At 39.3% G+C, this 20,909-nt stretch overlaps 1 protein-coding gene and 1 gene segment (V, D, J or C); both read right to left on the bottom strand.

Moving 5' to 3' along the window:
* The window catches only part of LOC101839749 (Ig lambda-1 chain V region S43), a 612,967-nt gene that overhangs the window by 501,080 nt on the left and 90,978 nt on the right, over nt 1-20,909 (bottom strand). The window contains exons 1-2 of one of the 6 annotated variants that reach the window (XM_040751117.1): nt 14,390-14,529; nt 13,996-14,296 (exon numbers count right to left, since the gene is read on the bottom strand). The exons of 4 other annotated variants lie outside the window; for them this stretch is intronic. In XM_040751117.1, the coding sequence (XP_040607051.1) occupies nt 13,996-14,296; nt 14,390-14,435 (347 nt within the window). In that variant the 5' untranslated portion in view covers nt 14,436-14,529. Of the gene's footprint in view, nt 1-13,992; nt 14,297-14,389; nt 14,530-20,909 lie in introns of those variants that run through there. One more of the 6 variants, XM_040751116.1, reaches the window with a different exon arrangement.
* Nucleotides 1,190-1,710, bottom strand: LOC106021730. The segment is given in 2 exon segments: nt 1,190-1,530; nt 1,628-1,710. Coding segments are annotated over 2 exon segments (375 nt in total).

The following is a 20,909-nucleotide window of genomic DNA, read 5'->3' on the forward strand; positions in this document are numbered from 1 at the left end:
AATGATATTTCATTAACATTATAGAAGTTAAAGTCAAAATAGCAGACAGCATCAAGATCAGTGATAATACATAGAAATCATGAGCCTCATCTTTTCAGGGAATTGTTAACTGGTACAGCCACTTAGCAAAGAAATGAAGCATTTCCTCCAAAGAATGATGATATTCATGTTCCAGTTATCTGTACAAAATACTTGGAAATGCATGCCTGTAGAAATGCTTGAGATTTGAATACCAATATGAGAACGTAAAAAAAATGTGAGTCAATATATATTGCTCACCTAACTGTAAATTTATCCAGCCACTTTAAAAATAAGAAATTTCTGCAAAACAGTCACATTATTTCCTAGAAATTCTGGTCCTGGTTATCTATTCCCAAAGGGTAGAAATGTATGTCTACAGAAATACTTGAAAAATCATAGGCTGACATCTATAATAAAAATGCTTATAAACACAAAAAGTTTAAATTCCCCCAAACTGGTAAAAGGTCGGGCCGCTAGTAGTATATACATAGATTTCAAGTTAGAGATAATAATTACACCAAAATAAAAATTTATACTGTCTGATAAGTATAAAAAAGCAAACTAGTACAGACTTTCCTAAGACTACCAAAAGTGACACAAAACAAATACAAAACCAAAAAAGTGTAATTACAAGCCAAAATTACGATGCATTACTGTCCTTCCAATAAATAATTCTTTCCAGAACATTATATTCTAAGTTTACATCATGTGAATTTTCCACCACTCTAGAAATATGAAAATTATAATTTTAATGCACATTTGGCTTTAAAGTATATCTCAGTAAAACAGTTAAGATGCAGCCACATAAAGATTGCCAAATGACACTCCCACAGAAGGCTCTTCTGTCCTCTGAGAATCTGTTGTAAGAATGAGGAGGAAGAGCCGGGCGGTGGTGGCACTTGCCTTTAATCCCAGCACTCGGTAGGCAGAGGCAGGCGGATCTCTGTGAGTTCGAGGCTGGGCTGGACCGACAGCCTCGAAAACAATACAGAGAAACCCTGTCTCGTAAAAACCAAAAAAAAAAAAAAAAAAAAAACCAAGAATGAGGAGGGGAGAAACTGAGGTCAGTATGTAAAATAAGTGAAAAGAATTATTTAATTAAAATTTAAAAAGAAGAATGAGGACACGGGTCCTCACAGTCACCCACATTAAACATTAGACGGTCATGGCATGGGCTAGGTTAGTAAAGATCAGGGGAATATTTTTGTCTCAGTTCCCCAAGCTTCTGAAGCACTGTGTGAGCATTTGTACTGCTGTCCCATGTTGAACAGTAATAGCTGGCCTCATCTTCAGGCTTGAGGTCCGTCATAGTTAAGTAATATGTATTGCCAAATGGTCGAGAATAGCCAATTGTCATATATTTGGGGATGTCACCTGGAATCTCTTTGTGCCAGGATGCATCATATGCTCCAACATCACCACCACTTGCAGTGCAGATGAGAGTGACTTGTTGTCCAACAGAGCCAGACATGGAGGCTTCCTGACTCAGCCTAGGCTGTGCCCAGGACCCTGTAATAGAGGAAATGGAGAGTCAGCAAGGTATAATAGGAAGAAAGTCTTGTTTCCTATAACTCATTAATCCTTACTGCTTTTTACAAGCAGTTACCTGAGCAGACAATGAGGAGGGTGAGAAGGATGGGGACCCCGGTCATGGTGGAGATTTGTAGATTACTGGTTCCTGAAGATCTACAGTGGCAGCAAAGACCATCCAGTGTTTCTGTACCTACACTAACATAAATAGGACAGCGAGGCCTCCCATGCAAATCATGTCCTCTCCTAGGTGGCACCTCACCTTGTTTTCTAAGTCTTTCAGAGGAGATGTGCAGAATGTGCTGAGTTCACAGGTTTGTTCTGGACCCTGAGCATTAGCTTCTCCCAGAGGTGTAAATGACTGACTTCCAAAGGGGCTGGTATACAGCGCCCCCTACTGTCTCAGAACATGTCACACAGTGCTGCCTTACTTTGGTTAACTCTGTAAGTAAGGCAGGAAGGAGCCTCTGTTCAGACACCATAGGAAAAAATCCCTAACTAGCCCGGGCTACAAAGTATAAACAAACTATATATTCCTGAAAATGAGTTGCAAGTCTCCCTTCATATGCCAATGGGTTATAGACAGGACAGAAAAATATATTTTACAATTTAAAACAGAGGCAGAGCAGACACCCACAGCTAAACACTGAACTGAACTCCTGGAACCCAGTTGCAGAGAGGGAGGTGTGATGAGCAAAGGGGTCAAGACAAGGCTGGTGAAATCCATAGAAACAGCGGACCTGGAGAAGGGGGAGCTCACGGACCCCAGATTGATGACTGAGAGGCCAGCATGGGATTAATCCAGACGCCCTAAGTTTGGGTGTCAGTGAGGAGGCCTCAGCAATCTATGGGGCCTCGGGTAGTAGATCAGTATTCATCCCTGGCATACGAATGGACTTTGGGGCCATTAGTATGCCAAATTCCATTTCCTAACCTTTATAGGCTTATAGTCATATTATAACAAAAATGCATTCATTTCAACTTGAAAAGTCCTCATAGACTTTAACAGTCTCAAAACTACTTAAAAGTCCAAAGTCTCTTATGAGACTCAAGGAAACCTTAACTGTGTGCTAACTATAACAAACAAACAAACGTATTGAAGAAACACTGGACCAAAGCAGACCTGATATCCAGCAGGACAAACTTCAAATTCTGATTTATATGACTTTTCCAATCACTTACTCTATTCATCTCCAATGGTTTCAACACATTTCCCTCTCATGGCCTAGTTCTACACCCTGTCTGCATCTCTCCCAGGAAAGTATCACATCTCTCCACATATCCTGCAACTTGAAGTCTCCAACACAATCCAGGCTTCATTTCACAGATTCACAAAATGACTTTTCTAGTCTTCACACAGGGACTCTCCTGCCACACACCAGGATTCAATGGCCTTTCTTAGTCTCTAAGGAAGTTTCCACAACAACTTTATACCCATTTATTCCTTCTTCAAGTATGTACATTATAATATCAAGTTTTATTAATTTAAATTTTCTTTCTCCTTCTTTTTGCTAAGTGGGCCAAGTGTTTGTAATTACTACTTATCTTTTCAAAGAATAAGTTCTATTTTAAATGAATTTTTAATTTTTTAATTTTTATTTTATTAGTTTCAACCCTGATAGAGATTACTTTTTTCCATTTACTATTTCTGAATTTAGTATCTTCTTTTGTGAAGGCATTAAGGTACAACATTGGTTTATTAGTTTCAGTTCTCTTTAAAACCATTGATATCTTTTAAATTGTTATGCACTGCATGCAGCATTATACACACTGAACAGGCTGTATTAATGTGTTTATAAAATATGTGTATATAGATTTATATGTGTAACAATAAATAATAAAAGGGAGGTCATGAATTTGAATATCAAAGAGAGATATATGGGAGGGTTTGGAGGGAGGAAAGGGAAGGGGGAATGATATAATTATATTAAAATAATAAAATAAAAGAAACTATTTCAGATTTTCTGTGGTTTTTAATCACTATAAACATCCCTCTATGAACTACCTTCATTGTGCCTACCTTAATTCAATTCCAGTTAGTCTTTATAATTCTTTTTTATTTCTTCCTTGACTGGACTATAATTCAATACTTTTTGTTTAGTTTAGTTTTGTTTAGTTTACTTTCTGTGAGTTCTTTGCTCTTGATACTTAACTTTATTCCACTATGGTCAGACAGAATTCAGGATGGTATTTAGTTTTCCTGTATTGGTTGAAATTTTATTTGTTTTCTCACATATCACTAGTTTTGAAGAAAACTCCCATGAGCTGTTGGTAAGACTGTGTTTTTTTTAAGTTTTGCTGTGAATTTTCTGTAGATATCTGTTGTTCCACGTGATTTGTTATGTCATTCAACAGTTTATTTCCAAATAACCTGTCTATTGGCAAGGGTGAGATACTGAAGTTACCTAGTACCAATGCTTTGGAGCTAACCAGTGTACTTATATCCAGTAGTATTTTGGTAATGACATTGAGAGGACTGCATTTGGTGCATATATTTAGAATTGTAGTATCCTCTTACTGAATGATTCCTTTGACAAGTACTATTTTCTCTTCTGACTATAGCTGTTTAATCATGTATAGGAATAGTTATGCCTGTTTGTTTCTTAGTTCCATTTTCTTGGAAGATCTTTTCCTTTCCTTTACTCTAAAGAGCTACCTATCATTAATGATGAGTTGACATTCTTGGAGTCAGCAAAAGAGACATCATATTTTCTAATCTAATCTTCTACTGTGTCATTTGTTGGGAAATTAAAACCATTAATATTCACAGTTATTTATTGACAGTTGTATAATGATTTCTTTCACTTTGTTTATTTTGTGATTTACTTAGAGCTTCTTTGATTATCTCTCCCGTCTTTGTGTTTTTCCTGTGACTCCCAGTAACTTTCTGTGACCTTGAGAGTGTTCATTCTTCCTGTTAGACTGAAGTAGAGCTGGCTTAATGCTCATAAATCCTTTTAATCAGTTTTGATTACACAAGGCAATTGGTGTTGTAATTTAACTAAAGCGGCACATGAAGGAAAGACACCATGGGACAGGGTTCAAGTAGACAGGGCTTTTAGTAAGGAAAGGGATCCTAAAATTGGGAAAAAAGTGTGGTCTGGCCTCTGGAGACAGGAGCAGTAGGAGAGAAAGGAAAGGAACAGGGAGCAGAGAGAGGAAAGAAGGGGAGAGAGAGGGAGAGACAGGGGAACAGAAAGAAAGAGAGAGAGAAAGAAGGATAGAGAAGGATGGGAGGTAGGCAGGGGTCTTTTAAAAGGGAACATAGTGAATATGCACAGGTGGTGCTCTTAGTGGTTGTAGCTATAGGCATATCCTGTCAGAACCCCAAGGACAGGGCAGTACAGATGCCTGAATAGTAACATTTGGTCCTCCCTCTACATTAACATGTAGTTTTGCTGGATATAATAATATAAATTAGCAATTGTCATCTCTCCCAACTTGGAATATATCACTCTAGTTCCTTTAAGTTTTAAAAGTTTCTGTCAAATCATCAGGTGTTATTTTGGTTTGCTTGCTTTATAAGTTACTTGGCTTCTCCCTTATAGCTCCAGGAACCTTTGTTTATTTCTCCGATATTAGTATTTTAACTATAACATGTTGCTACAATCTCTGTGGCTTGGGTGCTGGAACCCCAGCTAGGCATGGCCATGTAATAAGAAAGAACCAACAAACAAGGGATGCCTTTAATTCTAGCACTTAGGAGGCAGAGGCAGGCAGATCTCTCTGAGTTTGATGCCAGCCTGATCTGCAGAGCAAGTTTCAGGACAGGCTTCAGTGTTACATAGGGAAACCCTTTCCAGAAAAAAAAAACAGAAAAAGCAAAACAAACAAACAACAACAAAAAAACAACAAGCACAGAAGCACACATGCAATGAATCAGGATCAGGTGGAATTCTCTAATGCTAACACAAGAACTTCAGTGTATTTATCAGAAACAGCATGGAGGATGGTCATCTGGTCTAAGTGGAAGGGAGGTCTTTGGCTGTAAACACCAGGGAGGAACAAGCTCCAAGTTTTAAGTATTTCTACACAGTTATCAGTCCTCTGTAAAGACTCACAGTTGTACTCCTAAGGAAAATTTTTGACTCAAGGGTCTTGAGCCAGGTCCATATTTATGATGACTTTGCCAATTAGTTTTCAAAAATCCATGATCATGTCAAAATACACATCCACTCAAGACCTCACTGAGATAGGGTTTCCTCAGCTATCTAAAATAGTTCCTGGTCAGTTTCTTTTCTCAGTATTTACTTTTGTAATCTATGTCTTTCTTATACTTGGATAAGTATATCTTCTCAGTGCTGAAAATTTTACTTCTATAATTTTATTGAAAATATACCCTATGTCTTTCATATGAAGTTCTCCATCTTCTATACTCATCATCTGAAGTTTAGATCTTTTCAAGTTGTCCTAGAATGCTCCTACATTCTACTCATATTTTTAATTTAGGATTGACCTCTTCTGAGTGATCTAATTCCTCTACCTTGTCTACATATGTTGATATACTATTTACTATATGATTCGCTCTATTGATAAGGATTTCCCATGGGGTTTTATCTGAATTAGTTAGTTTTTATATTTTAGCTCCATTTCTATTTGTATTTAATTCAGCAATTCTATCTCTCCATTGAAATAGATTTTTATATTTTGCATTGACATACTTAAATAATTCAACTATTTTTTGTGCTCTTGGAGCTTATATTCATCTTTTTGAGTTATTTAAACATAGCTATAATCTTCTTTTGAATTATTTGTCTGGGTATTCTTCAGATAATTTTCATTATGTGTCACTTTGAAGGCTTTTATCATTAACAGAGGAAACATATTTTCTTTGGATTTTGTGTTATTTAGTTTTAGTCCTGGAACTTGGACATCTGGAATAGTATATTTGTTGAGTTATGGCTTCCTGGATATTCTAGTCACTTTTTTCTTTTCATGAAGTAATGTACTACATTCAGAAGAAAAGATGCCAGGATTCATTGTGGGGCTGGTATATAAACTTTCCTGGTGACATATGCAGGTCTAAACAGGGAAAATCATGGTTCCCTTGAAAGCCATGTGGCATGGGATTCTGATGGAAATTTCCCAGGAGAAGGAGGTTCACATGGTATAGGAGACTATAGAGTTCTGGTGCCTGGAATAATGTTCCAGGTAAATGTTAGTGGGCCTAAGCCTGTTCAACCAAGTTCCCTTAGTTGATACAAGAGACCATGTGACCTAGGCTTCTGGAGAATTATGATATAGGGTAACATCGGATGGCATTACCAAGGAAAGTCAGGGTCCCATATTTTTTAACAGGAGTCTATGTGGGGTATGTACATGTAGCAAATTCCAGAGAGCAGTCGGCAGGCATGCCAGAGGAACACCTGTTATCCTACCACCTGTGGAAAATTTTCTGACAGTGAAGGGTGATATATATTTTAGCTAATTTTTAATTTATTATTCTCTTATACAATACTTGGGTCCCTTTCTGCCAGTTATGCCCCACTTCCCCTCTCCCATAGATTCATTCCTCCTCCATTTTCCTTCAAAAAGATCAGGCTTCCCAGGCGTGTTAACAGAACACAGCATAACACAGTAAGACTAGGCAGAAATGATCTTATTTGGGCTGGATAAGGCATTCCTATAGGAGAATAAGATTCCCAACATCAGGCAAAAGAATCAGAAACACCTCAGCCCCACTGAAAGGATCCAGGCATTATGCTGGCCTGACCCTGTTACCTGTCAGAATGTACTCAGGCAGTACTCTGGTCAGCCCAGGCTTCGAGGAGTATACTAGTTTGCAAGCAGGTGCAAAGGACCCCTTTAAAAGACGGGCCCATGTTCAATTACATCCTCTTCCTTCCTCTCTTACCCTGTTCATCTCTCTCTCTTGCTTTGCCCTTTCTCTCTTTCTCTTCTCTTCCTCTTGCTCTCACCCTCCCCCCTTTAATAAACTCTATGGTTAATGTATCTCTTGTGTTCATTTTTCATCTATCACCTCAGTAAACTTAAACAAAAGAACAACACCCACTATTGAAAAATCCCACACACACACACACAAACTCCAAGCTAACAACTATAATATATAGTGAGGGCATAGCACAGACCCATGCAGGCTCTGTAATTGCTGGTTCAGTGTCTGTAAAGAGAAGCCTTTTCCTTGCCAGCAGCTTGGTTCTCCTTCCCCCCCACCCCGCCAGTTGCCTGGGCTCTGCCAAGATGTAGTCCTCAAATAACACACAAGATGCTGTATTAATTATGAAGATGTTGGCCTTGCTTGTTACTTACTGGCTAGCTCTGACTTAAATATTTATCCCATAATTGTTAAAATAAGTATTTCTCTTACCGGAGAACTTACCAGACTTCTTATCCCTATGGCAGTTACATCTTGATTCTCTGTGTTTCCCCTACCCAGCATACTCCTTGACTCCTAGTCCCACCTATCTTGCTTCCCTATTGACCAACAGTGCTTTATTGACATATACACAGGACTTCCCCAACATCTCCTCTTTTCTGTTTAAACAAAAGAACGGTCTTAACTTTAACATACTCAAATTATATATAAAAGAACAGTTATCAAGTAAGAACACAGTTACAATATTTTTTCTATCAACATTTAGCAAAATTTAAAGAAAATACCATCTATCCCATACTTGTGAGTCCAAAGTCCTATATGTAAGCGTTTCAGGATGGGTCAGGACAGGATGGAACAGGAGTGGGTCAGGTAATCTGGCACTCGGGAGTCACAGAATACTTAGTGTTACACAGCTCAGGTGGAAAGATATCCTGGAGCTCGGGAGCCAAGGACCACCTCAGGTTGCAGTAAGCTTGGCAGCTTACAGCCTTGCCTCAGAGAAAGGCTTCTCTGATGTATCAGCTCCTCTCTGGCAGGACGGGGTCTTCCAGCTGGGGATGTTAGCCAAGTGTAGCAGTTTTGCTAGGCAGGAGGTTTCTTGGGCGAAGTTGCTACAGTTCAGCTCTGCTCCTGGAGAGCAGAGAGCAGAGAGCCAGGGAGCCGGGACGAGTATAACAACTCTGCTCTGCCAAGGAAGGTTTCCCGGGAAAGTGTTATAGCCCTGCCCTGCCCTGCCCTGCCCTGCCCTGCCCTGCCCTGCCCTGCCCTGCCCTGCCCTGCCCTGCCCTGCCCTGCCCTGCCCAGGGTTGCCTCTGCTTGCTCTGCTCTGCTCTGCCCAGGGTCGCCTCTGTTCTGTAGCCGCCTCAAAAGAAGATCTTCACCCGAAGCTCATCTAAAGGGGTTTATTGGAAGGCAGCTGACCCAGCCAAGCTGAACATACACAGGGTTTATATAGGGATTCTTGGGGTTGGGGAAGTTTTTCCAGAGTAGGGATTGGTCTGATTTCAGTGCTGAGCTCAGATTGGCTAGAGCTCTGCTCCGGGATTGGTTACTTTTTTACACAGGATTAGGGTCAGATTTGGCTCTGGTTTCAGGGCCAAAGTGTGTTTCTTTCTCTGGTCCTTTTTAGCCTTTTGGCTCCAATTTTAGGGCCAGGGTACATTTCTTTCACTGACTCTGATTCCAGGGACAAAGTGTGTTCCTTTGGCACTGGTTTTAGGGTCAGGGTACATTTCTTTGGTTCTGGTTGCAGGGCCAAAGTGTGTTTCTTTGGCTCTGCTCAGGGTGTGTTTCTTTGACTGGTCCCTTTTCCCTACACTATATGTAGCTTATCTTTTATCATAAATAAGGAAAATTATAACTATAACTATCTGCCTTCAACTCTATCAAAGACCACAGAAGAATAATATATAAACACTAGGATTGACAGAGACATCTCGCTTCCTGGGCAGTAACCCGAAGTTCCTCTGTAATGTTGGGGCATCCATCTTCAGCCCATAGGCCACAGTGTGTCCAGAAGACTTCTTAGTAAAGCAGGAAATTTCAAACTGTCCATCTGCATCAGCAGTCTGTCAGTCATTTTTCTGTGTCCTGTAGAAAGTCTCTTAGACTCTTCCATGAAGCAGGAGCCCTGTTGGAATGTTTGAGTTCAGCAGTCACTTTTCTGTGGGTCTTGCAAGTCCAGTTTATACAACAACAGTCAAGCAGTCTAGGCAAGAGCAATTTCTTGCCCAAATGGCTAATCTTGCCATGTTAAAAGCAAACTCCATAACAAGTTTCTTCGATGCCCATCTTCCTCTCAGACGTAATTGGTGCTGCTAGGAGCAGGCATTTCTCATTGTCAAGAAAAACCCTAAACCATTTTAAATGCCACTTTATGAAGGTCTTTGAAAGGTTTGAAGACTGTCTATCTATCTTAAATATATCACTTTATATCTAGAAAACCTAACTTACTTAACTATAAGTCTTACTATTGTAAGTAACTATCTATAGTATGTATTTAATTATATATTACATTTTAAAAGATCAGTATAAGCACAATACTTAATCAAGAGGAGAAATATACATATCACAAAATTGACCATGGATTTGTATCAATAAATGAAAAACCATACCAATACAAAGTACTCATTTCCATACTATAATCCCTTTTTCCTTTAAAAAGAGATTGGTTGTGATCACTAACCAATTATAAGCAACCCAATTCAAATGAAAACAAAGATTTATAAGCAAGATGGGAATTAGGATGTCACTCATTCCAAACTGTTTCATACTGGAAAGGGGGCTCTGTTCATACCATGGGGATCATGACAAAACTCAAAACCTGTATAAGTCCTCATTTTCGTAGTCTGTAAAGCTCCATCATCTTAGCTGTCTCTATTGTTGGAACACCTGGCCCACTGCTTCCGAGGGTCTTGGTTCATCAAACCACAAAAGCCTGGAAGAAATCCTCAGCTTTTCATTTTCTATAGAAACATAAACAAATCTCTTTTTCAAAGTAACTTATCCTTATATTTAAATTTTGAAGTCAAGTCATTTTCAAAAGATATAAGTTGGGTTAATTTAGCAGCATTTATAATCAAGTGTACTTTAGTAGTTGTTCCTTCCTTAGAAATTAAAAAAACTGGAAAACACAATAGCATACAGTATCTAGACTCTCTGTATTTTCCATCTTTACGTGGCTTATTTATTTATCTATTATTACTTTATTTCTTTTACTTTTATTTATTTTTCTCTGAGAGAGATTTGAAATCCACCTGCCTCTGCCTCTGGAGCATTTCCTGCTGGTGCGCACCACCACAGCTGGCTTATCTACTTATTTACCACTATGCTGTTTCTTTTTCTCTCTCAATTCTACATATATTTTTTAACACACTGTAAACCTTTAAAGGTTTTTCTTCATCCAAGTCTGACTTTACTGTAAATCTTTATGTTTTTCTGGTCACATGTCTTGTCTGTTAAAACCTTGGCTGTTTAAACTGCAGTTTTTCCAAGATGGCAGGCATGAACATGATTCCAGCTCACTGTCTCAGATCCAGCGAAAGCTGCCGGCTTGGAGATGTGGTCACTGCCACTTCCAGCTGTATGTACACACATTTAAATCATTAGTAGAGGCTCTTAACCCCCTGAATGGGGGTGTCAGTGAGGAAGCCTAGGTAATCTATTAAGCCTTGGGCAGTAGATCAGTATTTATCCCGAGTATACACATGAACTTTGGACTCCCATCCAACAATGTGAGATGCACTCTCACCCTGAACTCTTGGGGGGAGGGTCTAGGCCCTGCCCTGGATGAAATGACAGACTATGGACACCCCCAAGGAGGGCCTCACCCTCTCTGGAGAAATGAGGGGATATTGGGGGGGGTTGGGGGAGGGTACGGGAGGTGGGGAGGGAAACAGAAAGGGACCTGGAACTGACTTGTGAAGCCACCTTGTTCTAATATAAATTTAAATGTAAAAAAGAAAAAAAATAAAATAAATACAAAAAAAGAACCTTGTTGGTTTATTTTTTTATGCTGAGTCAGGAAAACTCCCTTAATCGAGCCGTGAGAGTCTCTGCTTGTCGATAGCTCTTGTGTTCATGTTTCATCTATCGCCTCAGTAAACTTAAACAAAAGAACAACACCCACTATTGAAAAATCCCACACACACACAAAACTCCAAGCTAACAATTATAATATACAGTGAGGACATAGCACAGACCCATGCAGGCTCTGTAATTGCTGCTTCAGTGTCTGTGAGCCCAGATTATCCCTATTTAGATGATTCTAGGAACCACATTCTCATGTGTCCTCAATCCCTCTGTCTCCTACAATTCTTTCTATCCCAATTCCATGAGATACAAGAAGAGAGACCTGATGGACATCTCTAATTTGGACTCTATCTATCTATCTATCTATCTATCTTTCTGCCTAATGTTTGACTCTAGGTGTTTGCATCTATGCACATCAGCTCTCAGAGGAAACTCTCTGATGATGATTGGGCTCGTTGACAATCTATGAATATAGCAAAATATTATTAGGAATAATTTTACTGATTTAAAAACATTTTTTATTCAGCCCATGGTTGCTGATCATCCATTCAGTGTGGTAAACAGGCTCCCTCTCGTGGTGTGAGCATCAAATTACACCAACACTTAGTTAACCACTATCACAAGTTCTGCACTTCCATTACCTCAGCACAACTTGTGAGCAGGTTAGAATATAGGATAAAAGTTTTGTGGCAGACTTGTTCCACCATTTAAAATTGTCTGATTGCAGCATATTAGCAGTTCAGATGGTGTATCCTCCCTTATTTTGAGAGTTTGCTAGGATCACCATCATAGAATCCTGGGAGTTTCTACTGCACTAGGTTTTCACATCACCTCTCAAATTCCCTCCAGTTCCAGTCATCTCTCTGTAATCTTTACTGTGTCTGCCCCAAACTTATCCCTCCTGTTCCCATTCCCACCTGCTCTCAGTACACCACTCAAATATATTTTATTTCCAGGGAAATCCATTCATCACCCTTAGAGTCCTTGTTACTTAGCCTTTCTGGGTCTGTGGATTGTGGCATGATTATTATTTAGTGAATAGTTAATGTCAACTAATAAGTAAGTACATACCATGTTTGTCTTTTTAGATCTGGGGTAACTCACTCAGGATGATTTTTTTCTAGTTCCATTTGCCAGCAAATTTCATGACATCATTTTTTTAATGGCTGAGTAGCACAACTTCTTTATCTATTCTTTGTCTGTGTGACATCTAGGTTGTTTCCATTTTTCTGACTATTATAAATAAAGTTGATGTGAATATAGTTGAACAAAATCTTTGTAGTAGGGTGGAGAGTTCTTTGGTTTACTGTGTCAACTTGACACTAGCTAGAGTAATCATAAAGGAAGGATCCTCAATTGAGGAAATGCCTCCATGAGATCCAGTTGTAATGCATTTTATCAAGTATCAATCAATGTTAGATTTCCCAGGTCATGGTAGGTGGTGCCAGCCCTGGGCTGGTAATCCTGCATTCTATAAGAAAGCAAGATGAGCAGACCATGTGAGGCAAACCAATAAGTAGTTCCCCTAGGTTGCCCTCTGCATTTGAGCTTCCATATCCAGATTCCAGCCCTGCTTGAGTTCCTATTCTGATTTCCTTAAATGAGCGGAATGTCTAAACCAAATAACCTCTTTAATCCCCAAATTACCTTTTTTGTCATTGTGTTATACTGCAGAAATAAAAACCCTAAATAAGACACTGGGTCTTTAGGTAAAATGACTACCAATTTTCTGAGGAACTGCCATATTGATTTCCATAGTCACCTCTGGCCAAGCAAGCTGTGGATTTCTGCCTTAGTCAGGGACTGGGACATGGCAATGAGGAGGAGTGAGGAGGCTGCTGGTAGGGTTGAGTTTGTACTGGGAGAGTAAGGGGCGCCCATATTCTGGTGACTTACCTTGATTTCTGGAAGTCTGGATGGCCTCTGACACAGCAGAGGACTCTATCTGAGACATGTCATTTTCAGTGTTTTTTATGCAAACATCTGCCCTAGTGTCCTTTTCTGTTGCTGTGAAAAAATATCAGGACATAAAGCAACTTGGTCCTGGAGAAAGAGTTTATTCCCATTCACAATTCCAGATTACAGTCCATTATTACATGAAAATTATAGCACAGGGATCTTTAGGCATCTGGTCATGTCACACATATGTCAGCAACCAAGATGGATGACTACATATGCAATCATTTGCTGGCTCATACTCAGCTCAACTTCATGTTTATAAAGTTCAGGTAAATCAGTCTAAAGAATGATGTCACTCATTGTGATCTTCCCACATCAAACAATTAAGACAATGCCTCAGGTCATCTGAAAGTAGATAAACTCCACATTGTAACTCACTTCTCAGGAGTCTCAGTGTTGCCAACTAAAGCTTGTCAACACATTATCATTATCATAAATTGATTGAAATAAAACATTTTATAGATTCATATCATAATTTTAATAACCTTCTCTACATCAATAGAAATCATGCACAATGAGTCTATGGAGATGTAGCCATTTGGTAAGAAGACAGCAGTGTAAGACTGTACCAGGATGTTTGTGTTCTACTTCCCCATATGTATGTGTCATCGTGGAGATGGTCACTGTACCACAGAGCACAGTAATACACAGCCTCATCCTCAGGTTTGGCCCCTGTGATGGTGAGGGCAGCCTTGTCTCCAAGAAGGGATCCTGAGAATCTGGCAGGAACACCTGGGACTCTGATGCTGGTGTCACCTATCAGACCAGTGTGAACCTGGTAAGATTTTTCTTGGACCCACTTGGCATAGTTACTAGTGGTAACTGGCCCAGTTCTTGAGCCACAGGTGAATGTGACTGTCCCTCCAGGAGTTGTGGTGAGTGAAGGTTCCTGAGTCACAACAGCCTGGGAAATGGCCCCTGAAAACAGGTGAGAAATCAATTGGTCAGTAACAAAGCAGAGACAGATGTGCACTGTTGCATACACACTCCAGTCTAGAAAGGCCCCCTGACCTGTGAAGTGAGCCAGAAGTGTGATCACAAGAGAAGTCCAGGCCATGACTCACAGTCCAGGTCTGTTCTTTTCGAGATTGCTCAGCAAGCACAAGACAGTGCCACAGTGCTTATCATGACTCCTAACATGGGAGGGGATGTGCACATTAATGCAAATGAGCTCCTCCTCCAGGCTGATTATATGGTGTCACATGAAAGTTATTGAATGGAAAATGACTGGTGGAAGGAAAATAGATAAAAGGTTCTGCTCATGAAAACCAGAGTTAACTTTCTCATGGATCAATGAAAATCAAATGTGGAATGGAAAATCAGAGTTACATCTAGAAGAAAATTGGTTACTAGGCATATCAAGGGGAGAAGACTGTGTGAGGAGGGACATTGACATGACAGATTGTCTAGGGTTCAGTGGTTTGGGAGTCAGATTTGACTTAGGTATGGACATAGATAAGTGTTGACATCATCCTGTGTACAGCAATAACACGATAGAGAAATTTTATTTCTAGGCACCCCTTGATACAGAAACAATTCTGTCACCTAGTGGCCAAGTGTTTCCAGGAGTTTCTATGAGTAGAGCTACATTTGAGCAGGAGGGAGCTGGTAAGGGTAGTGACTGCATGCTGAATTCTCATGACCTGGGTTTGGCTTTGGACAGGACTTTGGCAGAGTAAAATATGGACACAAATATGGCAGTGGTGGCAGAGTTAGTGACAGTACTGAGCTTGACAGCAAAGGAAAGATGATGTCTTATGAAGCTATGAGGCTTGAAGAAATAAAGTGTGGCCTCTGCTTTGTCTCTGATTATGTCTGGCTTCTACTGGCCATGCTAACATTACTAACCCTTAGTAGACACTTATGTCAATGACTTCACACAAAATGGCATGCGCCCCTGGATTGATTCCAACGTTTCCTGTTCCATCTTGTAATCCCTGATGTATCTTTTGTTATAGGCCAAGCTTTGTATTTTTGTTACTTATTCATGAACTTTGAAAAGTCTAGATGCCCTTAGGAAAAATGGCAGTGGAAGACAGTCAAAGAATGCAGGGCAAGTAAACCCAAGTTTTTTCCCTTCCCTTTTCATTAACTGAAGCAGTGATTGAATTTTTATGGGTTGCATTAAAATGAGTTTGAGATCAGTAATAATCAGCCTCATCCATGGGCTGAATTCTAAATGTGAGCAATACCCTTGTAATGTCCAAGGAATCTTAGGACACAATCAAGTGACTGGGGACCCCAGAGCCATGAGATAGATTTAAGTCTGTGGTCCTGCAGGACATTTCAGAAGGGTTTTGAATTCTCCTGGAAGCAGAGACACAAAATCCCAACACTAAAGCCACTGCTCTGGCTGCAGGTGAGCATGGCAGAGCTTCAGAAGATACATAGTGAGGGCATCTGAGTCGACACAGCTTGGCAGAGGGAATCTGCAAACAGTATGAGGATAAGGCTATAGAGATCAGACATGTTCCCATGGATTTCTGACCAAGGGACAAGGCTGAGTAGGAACTGAGACCTGCTGATGCACATTCCTACCTGTGACTTGAGGGAGGAGCAGGAAGAAGGGCACAGAAGGGGGATACAGTTCCTGACCCTCACCATGGGGTGTCCCTGCCCCAGGTCTCATTGTATCTCCTCCTCAGGACAGAGAAAGAGCCTTTCCTGAATGTGATTCCAACCATGATAGCCCCTCCTCCTCCGTCAGCCTTAGTGCTGATATTCAGCTGTCACACACTTAGGAAGATGGGGGTTTGCTTATGACCTGGGGACCCCTCTGGAGGAAGTACCTGCTGAGCAAGATGGAGGTCTGCTTAAGGGAGTCTTCCAGGCTGCAGAAGATGCAGAGACTGATTCCTGATCAGTGAGCAAATGTCATCTCCTCTATGTCAAAGCTCTTTTAAGTAAATGTCCCTAGCTTACTATAAACACAGAGTGCTTCACAGTCCCCGCTGCTGGATACAAGGCTCATGGGCACCATGGCCAAGGTGCTATGTTTATTTTGAAGATCAACTGATCTTTTAATCTATTGAAGAATCCATAGATGAGTTTCTAAGTTGTGTGATTTATATATGCTGTGTATATTTCTGTAAGTTCTCATCACCAAGAGTGATCTTCCCTGTAAGATCTTTCTGGCTGTGGTTTATGTAAACATGAAGTGTTCTACCACCTGAACCTCAGCTCTCAGAGAGGTTATGCTGGGAGATACAGACACAGGGAGGCCCTGTGCTCTATGCTATGGATTCCTACTGGGAAGAAGCAGCTGCTGTAACATTGTAATGGGACACTGAGCAGCTATTTAGGATCCAGTGAATTTGATCGCTTGAGTCTCTGAGACTTCTGAGAAGTGTCACAGTTCTCTCCAGTGGCTTCATTATTATCAGGGTGGAGTTTCTTTCATTGAACCAATGTTTATTTTTATCAGTCAACCAGCCATACATTTATTTCCAAGATGAATTGTAATAATGACATAGCTTCTTTAATTTTTTGTTTTATTAGTGTTTACCTCATTTTTGAGAAATTATTCCCAAATTTTTAAGAATTGATTTCAATGCTCTATGAATTTAAACTTATCCAAGTACTTTAAAATAGCATAAATAATGGTTTTTTTGACTAAAGAATGAGTTTATTTAGTTTGAGTGGCATATTTCTAGGTTACTTAAATGAGAATCACATTAGAAAACTAAAGAATGAAGTGGAAAGAAAACTTCCAAATTTGAGAGTAATGTTTTAAGTACCAGGTACTGGGCATTAGAACCAGCATTGAACATTGACCCTGATAACACTCCAGAAACTAAGTTGACTGAATTCCCTCCTTGGATAATATTTCACTTGCAATGTGCAGCATTGTTGCCAACTTTCAGCATTATGTGAGGCTCTTGTAAGAGACAACAACTTGCCTCAGAGGACATATTGGAAAATCTCACTTCCCTTAAACTTGAGAGGACTTGTTTGTGATATAACACATAAACTTCCCTGAAAAATAGCTTGTGTCAAACTGAGAGGAGGAGGTTCATGTGTTTAAAATGGTGTGAGAGTCTGAAAGGAGCCTAACTTCCCTCATGTTCTAGAATATCCCAGCTTTCTTATTTGACTCCCACCTCTAAAAATCTTGTGATGGATTCCCCTGGAGAATCATTTGGGTTTTCTTACCACTACTTCCAAAACAAAATCATTTTGTTGGCTGGACAGTGACCCAAGATTCCTTTGTAACATTGGCATCCATTTTCACACTATAGGCCTAGAATAGCTGACATAAATTTCTGTGAAGCAGGCATTTTGAAAAACTCTCATTCCTTGTATTGGCAAAGTTTGGTAGTCACCTTCATTTGTGTCCTGTATGTCCAGTTTGTACAGCTTACTGTCAACAGTCAAAGCAATGGCAGTTTCTTGAGCAGTGGCTAAATTTTCCATAATAAAAGAAAATATATATGGAAGTCCTTTGATGCCTATGACCTGTTTTTGAAGTAAATTGGTTCTACCAGGAACAAATGAGTCTCACTGTTATGAAATCCTTATTTTATTAAAACTTCTTAAATTCCAATTATGTAGGTATCAGATGTGTTTGAAGATCACCTACCCATCCAAAGTATATTTTTGTTTAGCCTTTAAATCATACCTAATATGACTACAACTTTGATTATTATAAATGACTAAATAATATCCTGTATTTTTAAATATACATTACAGTTTTAAATGAGACAAATAGGTATACTACCTTAACTAAAATTGTAAACATATATACAGTACAACAAAAGCAACCTTAAATTTGCATCAACATACAAAACTTTATACCAACGTAAATTATTTGAGATTGATACCTGTTTGTTAGTTTCAAAGTAGATTCAATAAGCTACTCCTTTTGTCTTCCTTTTTTATTTAAGTTAGAAACAAGCTTGCTTCAAATGTCAATCCTAGCTCCCTTTCCTCCATTCCTCCTCTGGCCCCCCTTACTAGGCCACAAATTCCCCACCCAATCTCCACTCCGATCCCCAGGGAGGGTGAGGCCCTCCATGGAGGATCTCCAAAGTCTGTCATTTCATCCAGAGCAGGGCCTAGGCCCTCCCCCAAGAGTCCAGGCTGAGAGAGAATCCCTCATTGTGGGATAGGCAGACAAAGTCCATTTGTATGCCAGGGATAAATACTACCCAAGGACACTCTTTTATCTTATCATTTCTATATCCCCCCTTATTTTCAAAAAGTATTATTTTTGGAGTTTGTCTCACAATGCTTTGTCAGGGCATTTTTACCTCTGTAGATCATATGTTTATCTTTCCTATTTCTTTTTACAATTAGATTTCTCTGTGTTCCTCCAAATGGTCAACCTTAACAACATGCATACAGGTAAGATTATATACACTGAACATGTTGTATCATGTATGAACATGTATACTCATATATGCATGCAATAATAAAATATACCATGGTTTGGTAGATAGTAAGTCAGAGTATATGGGAGGGTTTGGGAAGATGAAAGGGGAAATGATGTAATTATAATCTCAGGACATAGAAAAACACAGAATCAAGAAAATGATACAAACCCAACCTAGAAATCCTAATAAAATGGATAAAAATTCTAGGTATATCAGAATTACAGAAATTAAACATAGAAGGGGTCCACAATTTAGACATCGAAACAGAACCAAAAATTTTATATAAAACCGGGGGATCTTGATGAATCCACACCAGAATTTTAACAGATTTTAAAAGAATTATGACCAATGCTTCTTAAATCATCAGAAATAATAGCAATGAAATGTACACTTTCAAAGTTCCTCTATTAATCTAATTTATTCTACTATGGAAGCTACATGAGGACTCAAACCAAAACCAAAAAAACAAACAAACAAAGAAAACCACCCAAATTTTAGTAATATGGTAGATAGTAGCAGTTTTTCCTCTAGGACCTATGTGTCCAACCATGAGTTGTTGGGTAGGTTTATAGTGCAATGCATGAGCTCCCTGAAGTTGAGTTTATTTTATTTCCAATTAAGTATGTGTTGGCTGTCCCCAAGATGCATGTGCTTCTTTTACACTGTGAGGGATGACTTCCCATATGGATTTTTTGTAATTTCCAACCTTTTTATCTGGGTAGGGTACATGATACCATGTTTCCTTGCATAGTACCTCCAAATTTTGTGAGGGCTATCCCTCAGAGAGGAAACTTCCAGGTCAATGATCATAGGGTGTGGTGTCTTCCGCAATAAGATCTCACCTTGATGTTCTAGCAGGTAAGCAAAAGAAATTGTAATAGCTTCTATTGTTTTGGAGGTCTCTTGGGCCCCACTCACCAACAACTCAAGTGGATATCTTTCATAGATGCCACTGCATGAATTTAGTTAATCTACAGGCCCAGAGGGTACTTTATCCCACTATATTCAGTAATTACTCTAAAACAATGTGTTTCTATATATTTTATGTAGCTATATAAAATAATAGGTTTTTCTCTTGTTTCTCAAACATTCTTAATATTACTTGTGCCCCTTTCCCTCTCCCTATGTATTACTCTCCCTCTTCCTCTCCTCTCACTATGCATTCCTCCCTCCTGTGTCCTTTCCATATGTAGTACTTCCTCTTCCCTAGTCAAGCATCCCCCATATTCTCACTTTTCCCTTCATAGTACCTGTGTCCCCCTGCATTCTTCTCTAAAGCTATGTCTCCTCCTCCCAAAATTCTCCATTTTTACTTTCACAGTTTCTATGGTTATATATTCAAACCATGAATATTGTGATCTAGGATCTGCAAATAAGAAAAAAACTTAATACATTTTTTTCTAGACCTGGGTAAGCTCAGTAAGAATAAACTTTTCCAGTTATACTGATTTATTTGCAGATATTAATTTCTTTATAGCATAAGTAGAACTGAATACTTGTACACCATTTTCATAATCCATTAAGCAGTTGTAGGATAGCTAGACTGTTTCCATTTCTTGGCTTTTGTTAGTGAAATGCTGAGGAACATGTCTGAACAGGTACATCTGTAGTGGAATATAAAGTCTTTTCTTCATATACCAAGGAGTGATGTAGTTTGATCATGTAACATGTCTAATTAAATGGTTTTGAGAAATTTCTAACCTGATTTCCGGGGGGGCAGAAGGGTTGCACCACTTTGCAAGTGCTCCAACAGTAGATGAAATTTCCTCTTCCCCTTTCCCTACAGTTTACATTTGAGGCTGTTCTTTGTTAGTTTGATTTTTTATCTCTATTATTTGATAAAAACATGGAATAATTTTTTGAATTAATTTGTTTACTAGCTGTGACTTTCATAGTATATAAATATTACAGGGTTAAAAAATAACCTGCTGCTCTCCTTTTTATCACAGGCTACATTTTATGCTTACTTCCCCATCTGTTGGATTACTGTGGCAAACACTACTTTCCAAATAACACAGTAATACTGAAACTCATCCTCCACCTATAGATTGGAGATGTGCAAATTTGCAGCAGCTTTTGGGGTATCTTTGGATCCAGGTACTCTACTGGAGACTCCAGGCCCCAGTTGCTTCTTTGAGTAAAAACCGAGGAGGTCTCTC

The sequence above is a fragment of the Mesocricetus auratus genome, unplaced genomic scaffold (genome assembly GCF_017639785.1).
Source record: "Mesocricetus auratus isolate SY011 unplaced genomic scaffold, BCM_Maur_2.0 Super-Scaffold_100008, whole genome shotgun sequence".
Classification (NCBI taxonomy): domain Eukaryota; kingdom Metazoa; phylum Chordata; class Mammalia; order Rodentia; family Cricetidae; genus Mesocricetus; species Mesocricetus auratus.